This window comes from Netta rufina (genome assembly GCF_964035555.1).
Source record: "Netta rufina genome assembly, chromosome: 1".
NCBI lineage: Eukaryota > Metazoa > Chordata > Aves > Anseriformes > Anatidae > Netta > Netta rufina.
Genome location: NC_140123.1, coordinates 44,607,982 through 44,622,423, shown reverse-complemented (window position 1 = coordinate 44,622,423; position 14,442 = coordinate 44,607,982). Strand labels below are relative to the sequence as shown.

The window sequence follows — 14,442 nt, the reverse complement described above, 5'->3', positions numbered from 1 at the left end:
CTTTTATACGTGTCTTTTCTTTTATACGTTTCTTTTGTACAAATATACAAATACATATACGTGTACATATACAATAATACATGTACACGTACATGTACACGTACATGTATTATTGTATATGTACACGTATATGTATATGTATGACGACCTATACTTGGGAATTCTCTGTCCTTGGTTTTGATCACTTTTAAGTTTTATTTTCATAACAAAACAACTTGTCTCTTTTATGTACATACTCTCTTAATAGGGAAGAAATACCCAGAATGGTCTTCAGTTGAAATATTTTCTTTTGCTTATCTGTTGTAGAACAAAGTGACTTCAATGACCTTCCTAACTGGCAAAGCAGTAGAAGATCTCTGCAGAATAAAGCAGGTAAACATTTTAACATTGAAAAATTGCAGTAATGTTTTTGGCTGCATATGCCAGAGTTTTAGAGCAAATATTTTCCATTTCTTACGGAAAATACATTGTTTTGAAAATATTGGGCTTCCTTTGAAAATACTATGTTATTAATAACAGAATTCACTTTTCATATATACTGAGTATTTTAGAGTTTAATTTATCTAAATATGTCTGAAATAATTGTATGGCATAGTATTATACATTATTAGATGCTCTGACGGCTAGCTGCTTAGTGTTGTACTGTTACTAGCTTTCATCTGCTTCATGGAAGCATTCTTCATTAGAGAAGGGCAACTGAGGACTGAGCAGAAGTAGAACACTGAAGAAAAGAAAATAAATTATTTACTTTCAGCATTAGGGTTTACTTAATATGTTATCTAATACATGTTCATAACACACATTTTCCCTTGTTTCTAGTTCTCAGCTTTGTGTAGATTTGGATGTCTGTCCAGAGAATCAAGTTCAGAATAGTATTCAATCTTTGTAGTTCTGTTACTAAGCTAAATGATAAATGCATGGTTTTTACACAGAGAACAGTGCTTTGTATTTCAACATTGATGTGACCCATTAAATATATTTAAGGTTTTAAGTAAGCAGTTACTGTTTGGGGCTCAAAACTTCTATCATTTAGCTTACTGGCTATTAGTGGTAAGGTTCTTCAGGGAGAAGTGTCTTAACTGTGTCACAGGTGACATTTGATAACACTGAAATTCTGTACAGTTAAACCAGATGAGGGAGAGATGGTTTCGCTTTTCTCTGCGTTTTATCCTCAGAGAGCATTTAAGGTAAAAATATAGCTCCAAAAGATGTTATGTTTCTGAAACAAGCAAAAACTTTGGTACAGTCTGCTCATACTAAATAGTGAAGTGTGAGTGTGTCTGGATATACGTAGACATAAGTGTGTGTGTGTGTATGTATATGTAGTGTATATATTTCTCTGAGTCTTGTTAGTTTGATCCATGCCTTTGTTTCTGTCTGCTGGAACACAGTGCCCAGGCATTTTTCCAGGGATCATTCACTTCCAGAGGATAAGCAGGACTTAATTCAGCTTTGCTTCCTCCTTGTTAAACAGTCCTCTAGCATTTCTCCCACAGGCTTTTTATCTTAAAATGCACCAGCATACTGTACCCCATCTCATACGTAGTCTCTATCTTGTGCTATTAAATAAAAAGTCAGTCTTGTCTGCTGCAGCACAGTTTAATGCAGACATTGAGAACTGGGGTAGAAATGGGGGAGGAACAAATGCTAGTTTGTTTATATATAGTATTTGGGCCCTATGGAAGTGAGAGGATACTCAGGAACAACTGTAATTTAGGGTCACTGAGGCTGCTCTGAGCATGAAGCATTTTTTATCTTCCAATAGTGGTATCATAGTTTAAATGATACAATTCATCTGTCGTTTTTTACAATTATGAAGTCCTTCCTCTATTAATAAGGATATCAATTAGTGACATCTGCAGAGTTAATATTTTACAGGGGTTTATGTGAAGTGAGATAGAATAACTTAGGTACTGATAATTGTGCCTTATATTTTCAGGTAAATTATGGTGACTTTTTTATTTTTAACAGGAAGCTGTAAGCAAATGTCAATTCAAAATGGATATTTTTAATGTGCGAACTGTTGCTTAGACAATAAAAGTGACTGATAGTTCACTATTTTCAATAGCCTTTAAAGACAAAAATAATGGCTGTATGTCATTTTACTTAAGTTTGAAATGTTTTAATCTGCATTCATCAAGTTGAATATTTTTATAATTAAACATGTTGGTAGTCTTACTACTCAGAATGAAAATTTTATAGTAAATGCTGTATTTGTTCCAGTGGTATGCAACAGATTTGTTTTAAAGGTAGGTGACTTTTCGTTTGATGTTGCAATGTCAGTTCCCATCTTTATATTCCTGTTTAATAGGTAGACTTGGATTCAAGACATATTGGCTGGGTAACAAGTGAACTTCCTGGGGGTGATAATCACATCATCAAAATTGAATTGAAAGGTCCAGAGAACACACTCAGAGTTCGACAAGTGAAAATTCTTGGATGGAAAGATGGTGAAAGCATTAAAATAGCAGGACAGATTTCTGCAAGTGTAGCTCAGCAAAGAAACTGTGAATCTGAGACGCTGAGAGTATTCCGACTTATTACGTCCCAGGTGGGTTTTTGCTGATGTGTTAAAACAGTGAAATCTACTATAAGAGGAGACTTTCAGTGCTTTATGTATTAAGTGTATTTATGTATTTATGTATTTATGTATTTATGTATTTATGTATTAAGTAAAATGTCACAACAGCACACTTTTATCTTTGAGATAAGTTAATTATCAGTATCTTTCTTCCAGGTATTCGGAAAACTCATCTCTGGTGATGCTGAGCCAACTCCAGAACAAGAAGAAAAAGCACTCTTGTCTTCCCCAGAAGGAGAAGAAAAAGTACACAATGTATTTATTTGTATTCTACCAATATTACTTCGCTGAAAAAAAAAATCCAGGATGATTTTCCATATTTGTCATGTTTTATGCTCCATAATTTGTAAATCACAACAAAAGTAACATGTCACAATCGCATATTTTTTCTTAAAATTACTTTTTTTTTTTTATTAGCCAATTTTTATTGGGGTATACATGTATAGCAACATCATACTATCATACTAGCAGTGACACAAATAATCCATACAATTACAAAAGTACTTAATGCCTGAAGTAATGGTCAGCCTGAAAGCCCTTCTTGCCTAATATCTTATGCCTCAAAAGGGAGGGGCTCTGTTGATGTTTGGAGAAAAAAGAATTATTAAAAAAACTCACTAGTATCCTTTTATCAAGCATACTCTCATGTCTTCCAGCAAGGAGTAGTTTAAGAAGTGTATATTGCCTGTTTCTTTTATTGCAAAATATATAAGGTATATATAAAGTGAAAAGTATATTCTGTGCACTGCTCTACAAAGACTTAATGAGTGATTGTATTAACGTAAATGAAGAGGATGAATCTTGGGTAACTATACTTCACCTTTTTTGCTTATTGATTATCTTACTTCATCCTCAAATTTTACTCCTAAAGAGGAAGAAAATTAAACATTATCAAATTTATTTTGCTTATACTTCTTGCTTTTGTGTAATTATTAGGAAGTTAGGAATTGTTTTTGGCACTCTTGATCTAATATTAAATATGCTTTTTACAAAGGCAACATCAGATGCGGACCTGAAAGAGCACATGGTAGGAATCATATTCAGCCGGAGCAAACTGACGAATTTGCAAAAGCAGGTTTGTTCACTCTGAAATGCTTTGAGGATTAAGTATATGTGTTCTATAATAGTTATACTATTTTCCAGTAAATATAGAAACTCTTATTTGACATTTTCAGTTATGACTTCATAAATTTATAGAACAGGTGATGGTGATTACAGAGAACTTCTGTTTTCTATAATCAAATTTTGGGTTACATTTTAATTGTGTGTATGTATTTTATATGAAAAATCTGCTGAAACTGGCACTGAAAAAAACGATTTTAATAAGATAAAAAAATATTCTGTTACTCAAATTGTTTTAGAAGTTGTAAGTGGTACGTAATTTGTTTCTGTTGGTAACAGTAGTGTGATAATATACACTCTAAAAGTTAAAGGAGGTGATGACAGACTTTAGACTCTTAGTTCACACATTTTTCTCCTCCTATCTGCCAACAAAACATATTTATGTTTGATGAAATGTAAGCCTAAAAAAGTAATCAGTGTAGGGATTCTTAAATTATTCTTGCCTGTAGTTAATGGAAGTTTAGGTGTGTGGTTTTACTTATCTTTTTTTCTCAATGTGAAGTAGTTACAGAGTGTGTTGTTTTCTTCTTAGATGTTAGGAAGAACTTCTTTACCAAAAGGGTTGTTAGACATTGGAACAGGCTGCCCAGGGAAGTGGTGGAGTCACCATCCCTGGAAGTCTTTAAAAGACGTTTAGATGTAGAGCTTAGGGATATGGTTTAGTGGGGACTGTTAGCATTAGGTCAGAGGTTGGACTCGATGATCTTGAGGTCTCTTCCAACCTAGAAATTCTGTGATTCTGTGATTCTTTTAAATATTAAAGTTGTTTTTTTTTTAATACACCAATTAACATATCCATTTGTTTTATTTTTATTACACCTATGATGAGGCAAACAGTACAGTGAAAAATTTCACAGTAGTACAAGAAGAATTAGATTCTGTTTGAAGTTTAGTAGATTATTCATGTCTTGTCCTTTTTTGTCACCTATCCGTAGTAAGTTTTAAAATCTCTTAAATATACTTTCTAACATGCCATTGGTAAAATGAAAATACGCTATCCAAAACCTCTTCAGTTTCCTAAATAATGAAGTAAACAAGATAATAAGCATTTAAATAAGTACTTTTCTTTTGTGGATATTGATTAAATGTGTTTCCTTATACTTGTGTGTTTTGTTCTTCACCTGAATCCTATATTAAAAAAAAAAATGCAGTGCAGGAAATTACAGTAAAGACTCGTTCTTCCAATTAATTTTTTCTGAGTGAAGAGGAGCAAATCCAGTATTAAATCAAAACATTAATTTTGAAGAATTTTATCTAGATCTTTATTCTAAATTTAGATTTAGATTTTATTCTTAATTTCAGTTTGTTAATGTTGAGAAGTAATTTAAAGACAGGACAAATTTCACAGGCTTCTCGTTTTTGTCATATATGTGACGATAATGAAATTACAAGTGATCAGACTGGGTTTAAAGTTTAAATTTTTTAAGTTTTAAGTTAAAAGTTTTTAAGAGTTAACTACATATTTGGATTCTACTTGGCTAGGTATGTGCTCATATAGTCCAGGCCATACGAATGGAAGCGACGCGTGTGCGTGAGGAGTGGGAGCATGCCATCTCCAGCAAAGAGAATGCCAACTCACAACCCAATGATGAAGATGCTTCTTCTGACGCATATTGCTTTGAGCTGCTGTCAATGGTGCTGGCACTGAGCGGTTCCAATGTAGGCCGGCAGTATCTGGCTCAGCAGCTGACTCTGCTCCAGGATCTCTTCTCGTTATTACACACAGCTTCTCCTAGGGTGCAGAGACAGGTGAGTGCTAACTATTCCTTGCCTGTCTTGGTTTCGTAGAAAAACGTCTTTAAAATCCTATAATCATGTGCTTGATAATATTTCTTTGTGAAATGTAAGTTTGGGTTTTCACTTTCAAAATGTTTTTCCAATCATATTCAGACTATTCCACATAAGGAATAATTGTAAATAGAGCATCTCAGTTTAGTATTGCAGTCATGAGTAGAGGGCAAATATAAATTTATGACTATTTGAAAGCAAGTTACAGACTCTCTTTTTGGAATTTAACTGACAGTTTGATAGTTTTTTTGGTTTTGTTTTAAGTTTTTGAATGGAGTTAAAATTATCAAGTTCTATGTGTTTGATATATATACACCAAACACCACCACAATTTAACTGTATAAAGCTGTTAGCAGTAAACTCAATATCGAAACCTACAGTAATAAAATAAAATCACTTCTGAGGAAGTTTTTTTATGCTGTGTTCCCAAGAGGTGTAACTTTGAGATGTAGGAACACAAAATTGCTTTAGATAACATTTGTGTCATAAGCAACCTAAATGAAGAAACTATTCCGAAATGCCTTTGAGTAAAAACACTTAACTGTTCTTGTCCTTATTCTGAATAATTTTATATTTGACAAGATGAGCTGCTTTCTCAGAATGTGTGTCAAAGGGACTTAAGGTTTTCTCAGCAGGTAAATAGGAAGTACAAAAGCAATTGGTTGTCTTGTACATCATAGAAGGTGTCTTTTACAGAAACACACAACCTTTGACTTGGAGTGATGTCAGGAATTCATTCTTCAATGAATTCAAACTTCAGAAATTCAGTGAATCTGACCTTCACTGTAACCCAGTTGTTTGTGTTTTCAACAGATTCATCCATGTCCTGTTAAGTTATGTTCAGTTTGTCAGGTATTTCCTTTCAGTTGCAATAAATTCTTTTTAATGAAACTTTAGATTCTGAAGTTGGCACTGCCTTGAAACTGGCAGTGCTTAGATCTAGACCAGTTTTATCTATTACATTCCAAAAAGAAACTTTTTGAAGTTCACATATTGCATTTGTTTTCTTTGCTTATAAGGAAGAGCATCATCTAGAATTATTACAAGTAATTGCAGGAATTAGAGATGCTCTTTTAAAATATCAGAGCTGTTATGTTTACATTTATCAAATGTGTTAAGTTTAAAGCAGGTTTGTTTTTTGTTGCAAATAATAATTCTGTATAAAAAGTGGATCAGTTTTACAGGCATGAAAGGAGATAGTAAAGGAAGCAGGTGACTGCTTATTTTTTAGTAAGATGTCATGGTCCTTCATTGTGCTGAAAAGGTCTGAGAGCTATTCAGTTACTCCTTTTATATGTCATGTGTATGCTCCAAATGTTAGTAAATCTGTGCAAGATTTGGAGAGGCCATCATTAATTCCAACCTTTCTATTATTGTGTCTGCCCTCAGGGCATAGTGACAGCTAGTTTTAAAGACTAGGTTTAATGACTGTCTTGCTAAAACATTGACAGATGAGCAGAAAAGTCTTGCAATGTCTGTCAAATGGGCAGGATCTAAGAATCCACTGCGATTAGGGTAATTTATATTTTGCGTATCTTATGTCCATATAGTCTGTGCAGATAAGATCACAGATTTTTAACTAGCAGTCTTTCCTACTGTTGTGGCATGAATCCATAGCAACTTTATCTTACATTCAAGCTACGAGTAGTGTGGAAGAAAATAATTCATTTCTACTTCTGGTATCCTCAGGTAGAGTTTTAATACTTCTGTTTCTTTATGAACTTGAGCATTGTATGTGTGAGTATATTTGTATTTATATGCACATAATATACCATAAACTTGTACACATGTGAAATATTTCTTTTAGTACAGTTAATGCACTAGCTTGCTGTTGCTAGCTGGTGTGTCTTCTCTGTGTGGATTTTAGTTCATGGTTCAGAAGTTTTATATTCTCCACATTCCTGTTTTCAATTTTCTGAACTTTTTGAATGTCATATCTCGTCTGGAGGCAGATACAGTCCCACTTGGTAATTCTGATTTATTACAGATGTGCAAAATATATTTTTTTCTTAAAATGTAAACAGTTTTTCAAAAGAACAGTGAAGGCTTGGGAGATGAGATATAAAATATAACTCTCTAAACTTTGGTATATCCTGATTTGGACCAAACTGTGCATGGCATATCCAATTTCAACCCCAATTCCACCTGTTGGTGAAGCTGAAGAATATCCTTTCAAGGTGGATTATGTTAGATCAAGATCAATTGGCACAGATTTCCTTCTCAGAAGAATCTAGTTAGAGTATCACAAGGAAACTGAAAGGGGGTGTGAGGCCAATGGCCATGCAGCGAGAGTACCATGGAAGGGTATAATGGTTTTCGGTACCTCAAAGAAAGTATTTTCTGTTTTCAGAAGTCTTAAGTCTCCAACTGTTCTACTACAGTTTATGACATTTAAAGACTATATACAAGGTGGATGTGTCGGTAATGTGCAAGCAAATTAAAGTTGTGCAAACATCTGCATAGCTGCTATCATAACTTCAGTACCAAGCATGGTTTTATTATTATATGAAGATTAAGAATTTTTTGAGTGAGATTGGTTTTGGACTCTTAGGCCTTGCCTCAGCATATTAAGAACAATTACTTAAAAGTAAGATGAGAACCTTACAGAATGTCTTACATGTGTAATTTCGATACGTAGAGACATTGCATTCTGTCTTACAGAAATAATTTATGAAGGAGAAAATGGAGTTTATATGATTTTGCTTGAAAACTCTATCTGTCTTGGTAAGAGTTGTGGTGATTTGATTCTTTTTCCAGGTAACATCGTTACTAAGACGTGTTTTGCCTGAGGTAACCCCTAGTCGCCTGGCTAGTATAATAGGAGTGAAGTCTCTTCCACCAGCAGATATAAGCGATATCATTCACTCAACAGAAAAAGGAGATTGGAATAAACTGGGTATCTTAGATATGTTTTTGGGATGCATTGCCAAAGCTCTCACTGTACAGCTAAAAGCCAAAGGAACTACTATAACTGGGACAGCTGGCACTACTGCAGGCAAAGGAGTTACTACAGTCACACTTCCCATGATCTTCAATTCCAGGTTTGTTTAAAAATAAGTATGTGCTCTCAAGCTAAAAGCATAAAAGAAATGCATATTTTGAAGTCAGTTGTTGTCTTTTATGTTCTTTGTTTAATAAATGGGAAAAATGTATAACACTGACAGTATAGGTCAAGTTATTAGTGAGTCTGATTAAAAACAAACAAAAAGCTACCATATGCTGAACATGTTCACTGTTTATTTAAGGTAGATTTTGACAAATATAGCTAATTGCTTGTTTTTTTCATTTATTACAATATGTTCTTTGTAGCTATATTCGGCGAGGTGAAAGCCATTGGTGGATGAAGGGTTCAACACCTACACAGATTTCAGAGATCATTATTAAGCTGATTAAAGACATGGCAGCAGTAAGTATCTATCCTTTAAATGTGTGTGGGATATTCAAATATTTCTGATAATCAATAATACATTTTTTCAGTAATCTCCATTAGAGTTGATATTGTGTTGAGATTTTAAATGTGAGTTGGTCTCAAGAAGAAAAAAATAGAACCTTTTGGGTAGAGTCTGAGCCTAGAAGCACAGTAAATGCCATGATTAATGTGATTCCTGTATGTATAGGTAGGTCCATGTTTTTCTCAGGTATCCCACTCCATCGTATAGGATGCAACATACATACAGAATGAATTGTCAGGGGCAGCTGATTTGTTCAGGACTTTTTTTTTAAGGGTTGTTGCTGGTATTGTAGCTGCTGTTGGTAGGTATGTTTTGGATAAGTGGGAAAACATCACGAAAATAGTGGATTCTCTTATGAAGCATTTTGAAATGATATTGGTCAAGTCTTTTGAAGCAAACTCTGTGGTCCTTGTTTATGGGATTCTGGCTCCACATCCTGTCTAAATGCTGGATGTTCCCAACTTCAACTTGAGCTAATGAACGCTTTGAGTATCCAAAATATACTTCATACATATACTGCAGGGGGAAGAATAAATGCATCCTGCATCATCTCAAACTTGAAACTTCTGAAGCGGTTTATAGTATTGACCTCCAATCTCTCAAACTAAGTCTGTTTACTGTGACAACCCTTCCCAGTCCATGTGTCACATAAGAAAGTTGTGTGCTGGCTCCACTACCACTCCTGGTTTCCATAGAGGGAGAACTACAGTACACAAATTGTTTGAGAGCTGCGGTGCAGACTCTGTGTCTCATTTTATGTTTGAAGTTGCCACGGTCCTTAGCACACAGGAAGTTTATAAGATGAAGATTTATGAAATGCTTGGCACTGTTATGACTAGTGTGACGGGAAGCTCCATGAACATATGACTGAGTTCAAAGAAGAGTTTGAGTACTGTGCTTTTAACAGTTACGAAGTTCAGCCACTAAGTTGAGAAAAGGAAATACTAGATTGCTATTCATTTGTTCAAAACTGACCTGTAGGAAAGCAAATATGTAATCAAAGTGATCATAATATGTATATTTTAAAGGCGTTAAATCAGTGTCACAGAGATACAAGCAATGTTAATTCAGATATTTCCCCATTTGTGACCACTTGGCTTTGCACTTGAATAATCTTCTAATAGCTGTTGTGTAGTCCTGTTGCAGAACTGCTTGTTGCCTCACAGAATCCTCAGCCTTGAGCCATGAAGGCTCCCAGCATGGTAGTGAAGCTTCCATTACAGGAGAGGTGATCCCTTAAAGGAATAACCAGTCAGAACTAAACTATGCAGAAACCTTTGCCAGGAATAAAATAAAGAGATTAGTAGAAATAAAAAATGGCTGACTGACTAGAATCGGGTGCTTGTAGTTTTGTCTAAGCAATTTCTGTCACCATTCAAGACCTTCACCCGTGAAACGCAGCTGCATTCATTAGTATCTGGTTCTACAAAATCATTGCAGATGTGCAGGAGAGTGCTTAAACCTTGTGGAATTGGACATGACAACTTAAGTGCATATGCAGAGTATGCTTGGATATGTAATCAAATATCCATCTTGCACATGCCCTGATAGTTTTCTGATAGTGTTGGGTATACTGGTGTGGGTCTTAAATTCTCTTGTTAAAAGTATTCTATTTGGAATAAAAACATAATTATTGATTACCCCCAAAAGGAGGAGGGAAATCAGGTCAGTCAGATAAAGGAGTAGGCCTCGCAGATATGGATATAAATCTCTCAGTAGATTCTGCACTATTTAAAGTATAGCATCTCCTAAAAGAATGATTGGGTCTGAGTTACTCTACAGTATTTAGTAGCCGCACAATAAGGACACTCCTCTCCTGTTGTACAGAGAGGAGATCTGAACTTTATTGCCTTTTATTTTAGGTGAGGGAGATGTGGCTTAGGCATTCAAGGGTTGGGAGTACTAACATTTTCCGATTAAGTATGTTTTGTAAGGGACCTCAGTGGTTTAGGTTTGCTCAGAGCATGTTCAGGTGATCAGCCCTGTTACTCCAAAAAGGGTGGAGGAATAGAGGAGTCCCAGCTTGAAAACGTTTCTTTGAGGCCTTGTAGAGCTGCTAATTAGCAGTAGGGTAATGTAGGTCTTACTGGTCACTTTCTAAGTGTTACAAATTGGATTCATCTCACTTTTTCAACATCTGCGATGTAGGCATCTACATCAGAGTTAGTCACTGTAGCTTCTGTTTTGGAATTCAGTGAGTCTCAGTTGTTTCCAGCACCTTTAGCACAAGGTGATTTTAGAAATTACATTAAGAAGTTAAGAATTTAGCAGTCTCTAGGTTATCAACTTTGGGGTATAAGTCAGTGCCTGTGAAGGAGAGGCTGAGGACACTTGTGTGGTCTAGTTTAGAGACAAGAAAGCCAAGAGGCAACCTCATTGCTCTCTACAACTTCCTGAGGAGGGGATGTGGCAAGGGATGTGCTAAACTCTTCTCCCTGGTGACCTGTGTCATACAAGAATGGCACAGAGCTGCACTAGGGAAAGTTCAGAATAGATATCAGGAAAAATTTCTTCACTGTGAGCATGTTAAAACACTAGAACAGGGCTTCCTAGCATGGTTGTTGATGCCCTATGCCTGTTGTCACTGTTCAAGAGGCATTTGGATAATGCCCTCAATGATATGCTTTAATTTTTGGTTAGCCCTGAAGTTGTCAGGCATTTGGCCTAGATGGTCTTGGAAGATCCCTTCCAACTGAACAATGCTGTTCTGTTCTTTTCTGTCATAGATTCTACCTCAGTCAGTCACCTGACTAGTTGAGGATTAATTTTACCAGATTTGTTGGATTTGAAAACACCTGATTTGTCGAAGTTATTCCTGACTTACTCTTTTTCTATCCGAACCTGAGATCCTAACCTAACATTGTAGCAATTCAATTTTAGTTGTTTTAAATATTAATAAAAACTATAATAAATTCTTTGAGACATTTACGTATAGTTTCTTCTTTAACAGGGTCATCTGTCAGAAGCTTGGTCCCGTGTGACAAAGAATGCTATTGCTGAAACCATCATAGCTCTGACCAAAATGGAAGAAGAATACCGATCACCAGTGAGGTGCATTGCAACAACCAGAGTAAGAATTTTACTGAATTTGACATTAGTTCATTGCAAACATGCAGTAGGAAGAGCCCTCCTATTCTTCAGAAAATACTTCCCCTGTGGGTTTTCTCAGGAAATAATGTATACAGTATACAGCTTACATTGTATAAATTTAGCTCTGTGCATAACATTAGGTTATTACTTAAGCTCTGTGCGTAATGACAGGTTATTCTTAAGTCAGTCACTGCTTGTCCTAATAAGTCCTGCTTTCTTCATGTCACAGTAGATTGAGTTGTTTTATTTGAGGTAAAAACAGAATTTTTGATTAAGTCTGCATCGTGTGTACCTCTAAAGTAATGAAGAGTAAGTGTTATTCCTACACTTTCGTTTTTTTTATTCTTGAAGTAATTCTGCTTTAAGTTTGTGAAACTTGCCTTTAACTAAATTTATGTGATCTGCATGGAAAATTGCACAATATGTATCAGCTGTCTTTCTCCAGCTCTCTGTGCTATCATTTTAAGTGGTTTGACTTCTAGGTCATCAGCTGCCACATCTCAAAGCTATTATGAAAACACTCAGGGAAAAAAAAATAAACATTCTCTATCACAACTAAGCTAAACTTCATCTGTGTTTTAGTCTCAAAACGAAAAATAATTTGCTGAGCCTGTTTTTTTCTTTACTTCTTCTATGAATCTTTTACAGAAATTGAGACTAACTTCAATAGATTGCTTGAAATTCCACTAAAAGCATACCTGTAAATCATGGCAATCTTTCCATCTTAGGCAGTACAGATTTTGTCTTCATAAATGTAATATTGAATAAAAGAAGAGATTGCAATGGTTGCATGCATTCAACACTCATGCTGTTTTCCATCTTAAAGGCTGTGCCAGGATTTTATTCCACCTTCTTACTAATATATTCTCATCTTTTTCAAAGACACTGTCTCAGAATACCAGTAGCTCCTGCTGTCGCTGTGTTAGTTTAATCAGGTCATAGAGGAGCCCTGAACATCAGGCCAGCTCTCCTTGTGAATGAACTTAGTCCTGTCATGAAAGTGCACATTTCTGGGGGTATTCTATTACAGTTCTTCAACAAAAGCCATTTTGTTGAAATCAAAACTTGTTCAAAAACTTGTTCAATTGCTTTTGTTCAAAAGCAATTCCAAAATGCACCTGTCAAGTGCATTTCAGTTTGGGTTGCAGGCCTGCTGACAAGTTATCCTCATGTAGCTAATCTCTTTAGGATTTCACTGTAGTCAATGGAGAAAAAGAGAGAAAACATTCCTGTGGAGCCTGAAGGACATTTAGCTCAGGACCCCTTTCTGGGTAATGCCCAGTACAGTGAGGAGAGAACACAGGGAAATGAATCTCACTGACCTAAAGTTACTTTTTTGATTAGTCTGTCTCCTTCAATTTTCTCCTCTCCCTACAAAATCTGCAATGCTTTGGGATGATATACGAGTGTTAGTTGTTTCGTGTATTTTCCACATTTCTGTAATATACACCGCTTGATCTTTCTTCACTGTTTCTCTCATGTGCTACAACTGCCATAGTTACGACCATAAAGTGTCATAGTTGAAAGAAACAAGGCAGCTCTCAAAAGTTCAATAAGTTTTGTTTTGTGTTTGACTTATATGGACAGGCTTTTTGCATTATATGGACAGGCTTCAGCTAATGATGGTACAGGTTTCAGGTAACAGTGGTACTCTTAGCTGTCAAAGTTTAAATTTTTTGTATTTTGATTTTTTTTAATTTATTTTTTCTAAACCATTTACTTCTGCCTTGTCTTTAAATAGTTGTGGCTGGCCCTAGCATCCCTCTGCGTACTTGATCAGGATCATGTTGATAGACTGTCATCAGGAAGGTGGATGGGAAAGGATGGACAACAGAAACAGATGGTGAGATTGAAACTCATATGCTTCTTTCTTTATTTGGATTTATTCAGTAGTCAAAGAATTTCAAGTAAGTGACAGGGAAAGGTGAACTTTGCCTAACCTTATTCCACCCTCATGGAAATTGTACATGTTTGAAGTATTTGGTTTCTAGGCAAATACTGCTCAGAAATGGAAATTCCAACTTACATCAATAGTAAGGTAGCAATGCTACTGCTATTCAGGGTGCATTGAAGACCTGTAGGATGGATTTTTGAGAATAGATTAACTCATTTAATACGATACCTTCTGTAAGAGATTTTTCCCTTCTATCTGGATCTTTATAACATAACAGAGTCAATTATTTTGTATTCCTCAAGAACTACTTATCTGCAATTCAGCTTTGTCTTCCACATCTAAGTGGGAGGCTACTTGCCCCAAAAAGAAAGAAACTCTCTGAATGAATTTAGTAAAGCTACCATTCAGCCAGAGGATTTACAACTTTAGTATGAAACACAGTGGATGAATCAAGTTTCTGTCAGTATTTTCCAGTATCACAAAAAGCATATGAGGCACAAAAGGTTTCTGAGGTG

General features: G+C 35.4%; 1 protein-coding gene across 1 annotated transcript in view; it reads left to right on the top strand.

Moving 5' to 3' along the window:
* Positions 1–14,442, top strand: part of MYCBP2 (MYC binding protein 2) — a gene marked incomplete at its 5' end in the record, with an annotated part of 193,425 nt that overhangs the window by 166,756 nt on the left and 12,227 nt on the right. The window contains 9 exons of the mRNA XM_084300818.1: positions 307–372; positions 2,312–2,551; positions 2,738–2,836; positions 3,576–3,656; positions 5,186–5,452; positions 8,249–8,532; positions 8,801–8,897; positions 11,894–12,013; positions 13,775–13,876. Coding sequence (XP_084156944.1) covers positions 307–372; positions 2,312–2,551; positions 2,738–2,836; positions 3,576–3,656; positions 5,186–5,452; positions 8,249–8,532; positions 8,801–8,897; positions 11,894–12,013; positions 13,775–13,876 — 1,356 coding nt within the window. The remainder of the gene's footprint in view (positions 1–306; positions 373–2,311; positions 2,552–2,737; positions 2,837–3,575; positions 3,657–5,185; positions 5,453–8,248; positions 8,533–8,800; positions 8,898–11,893; positions 12,014–13,774; positions 13,877–14,442) is intronic.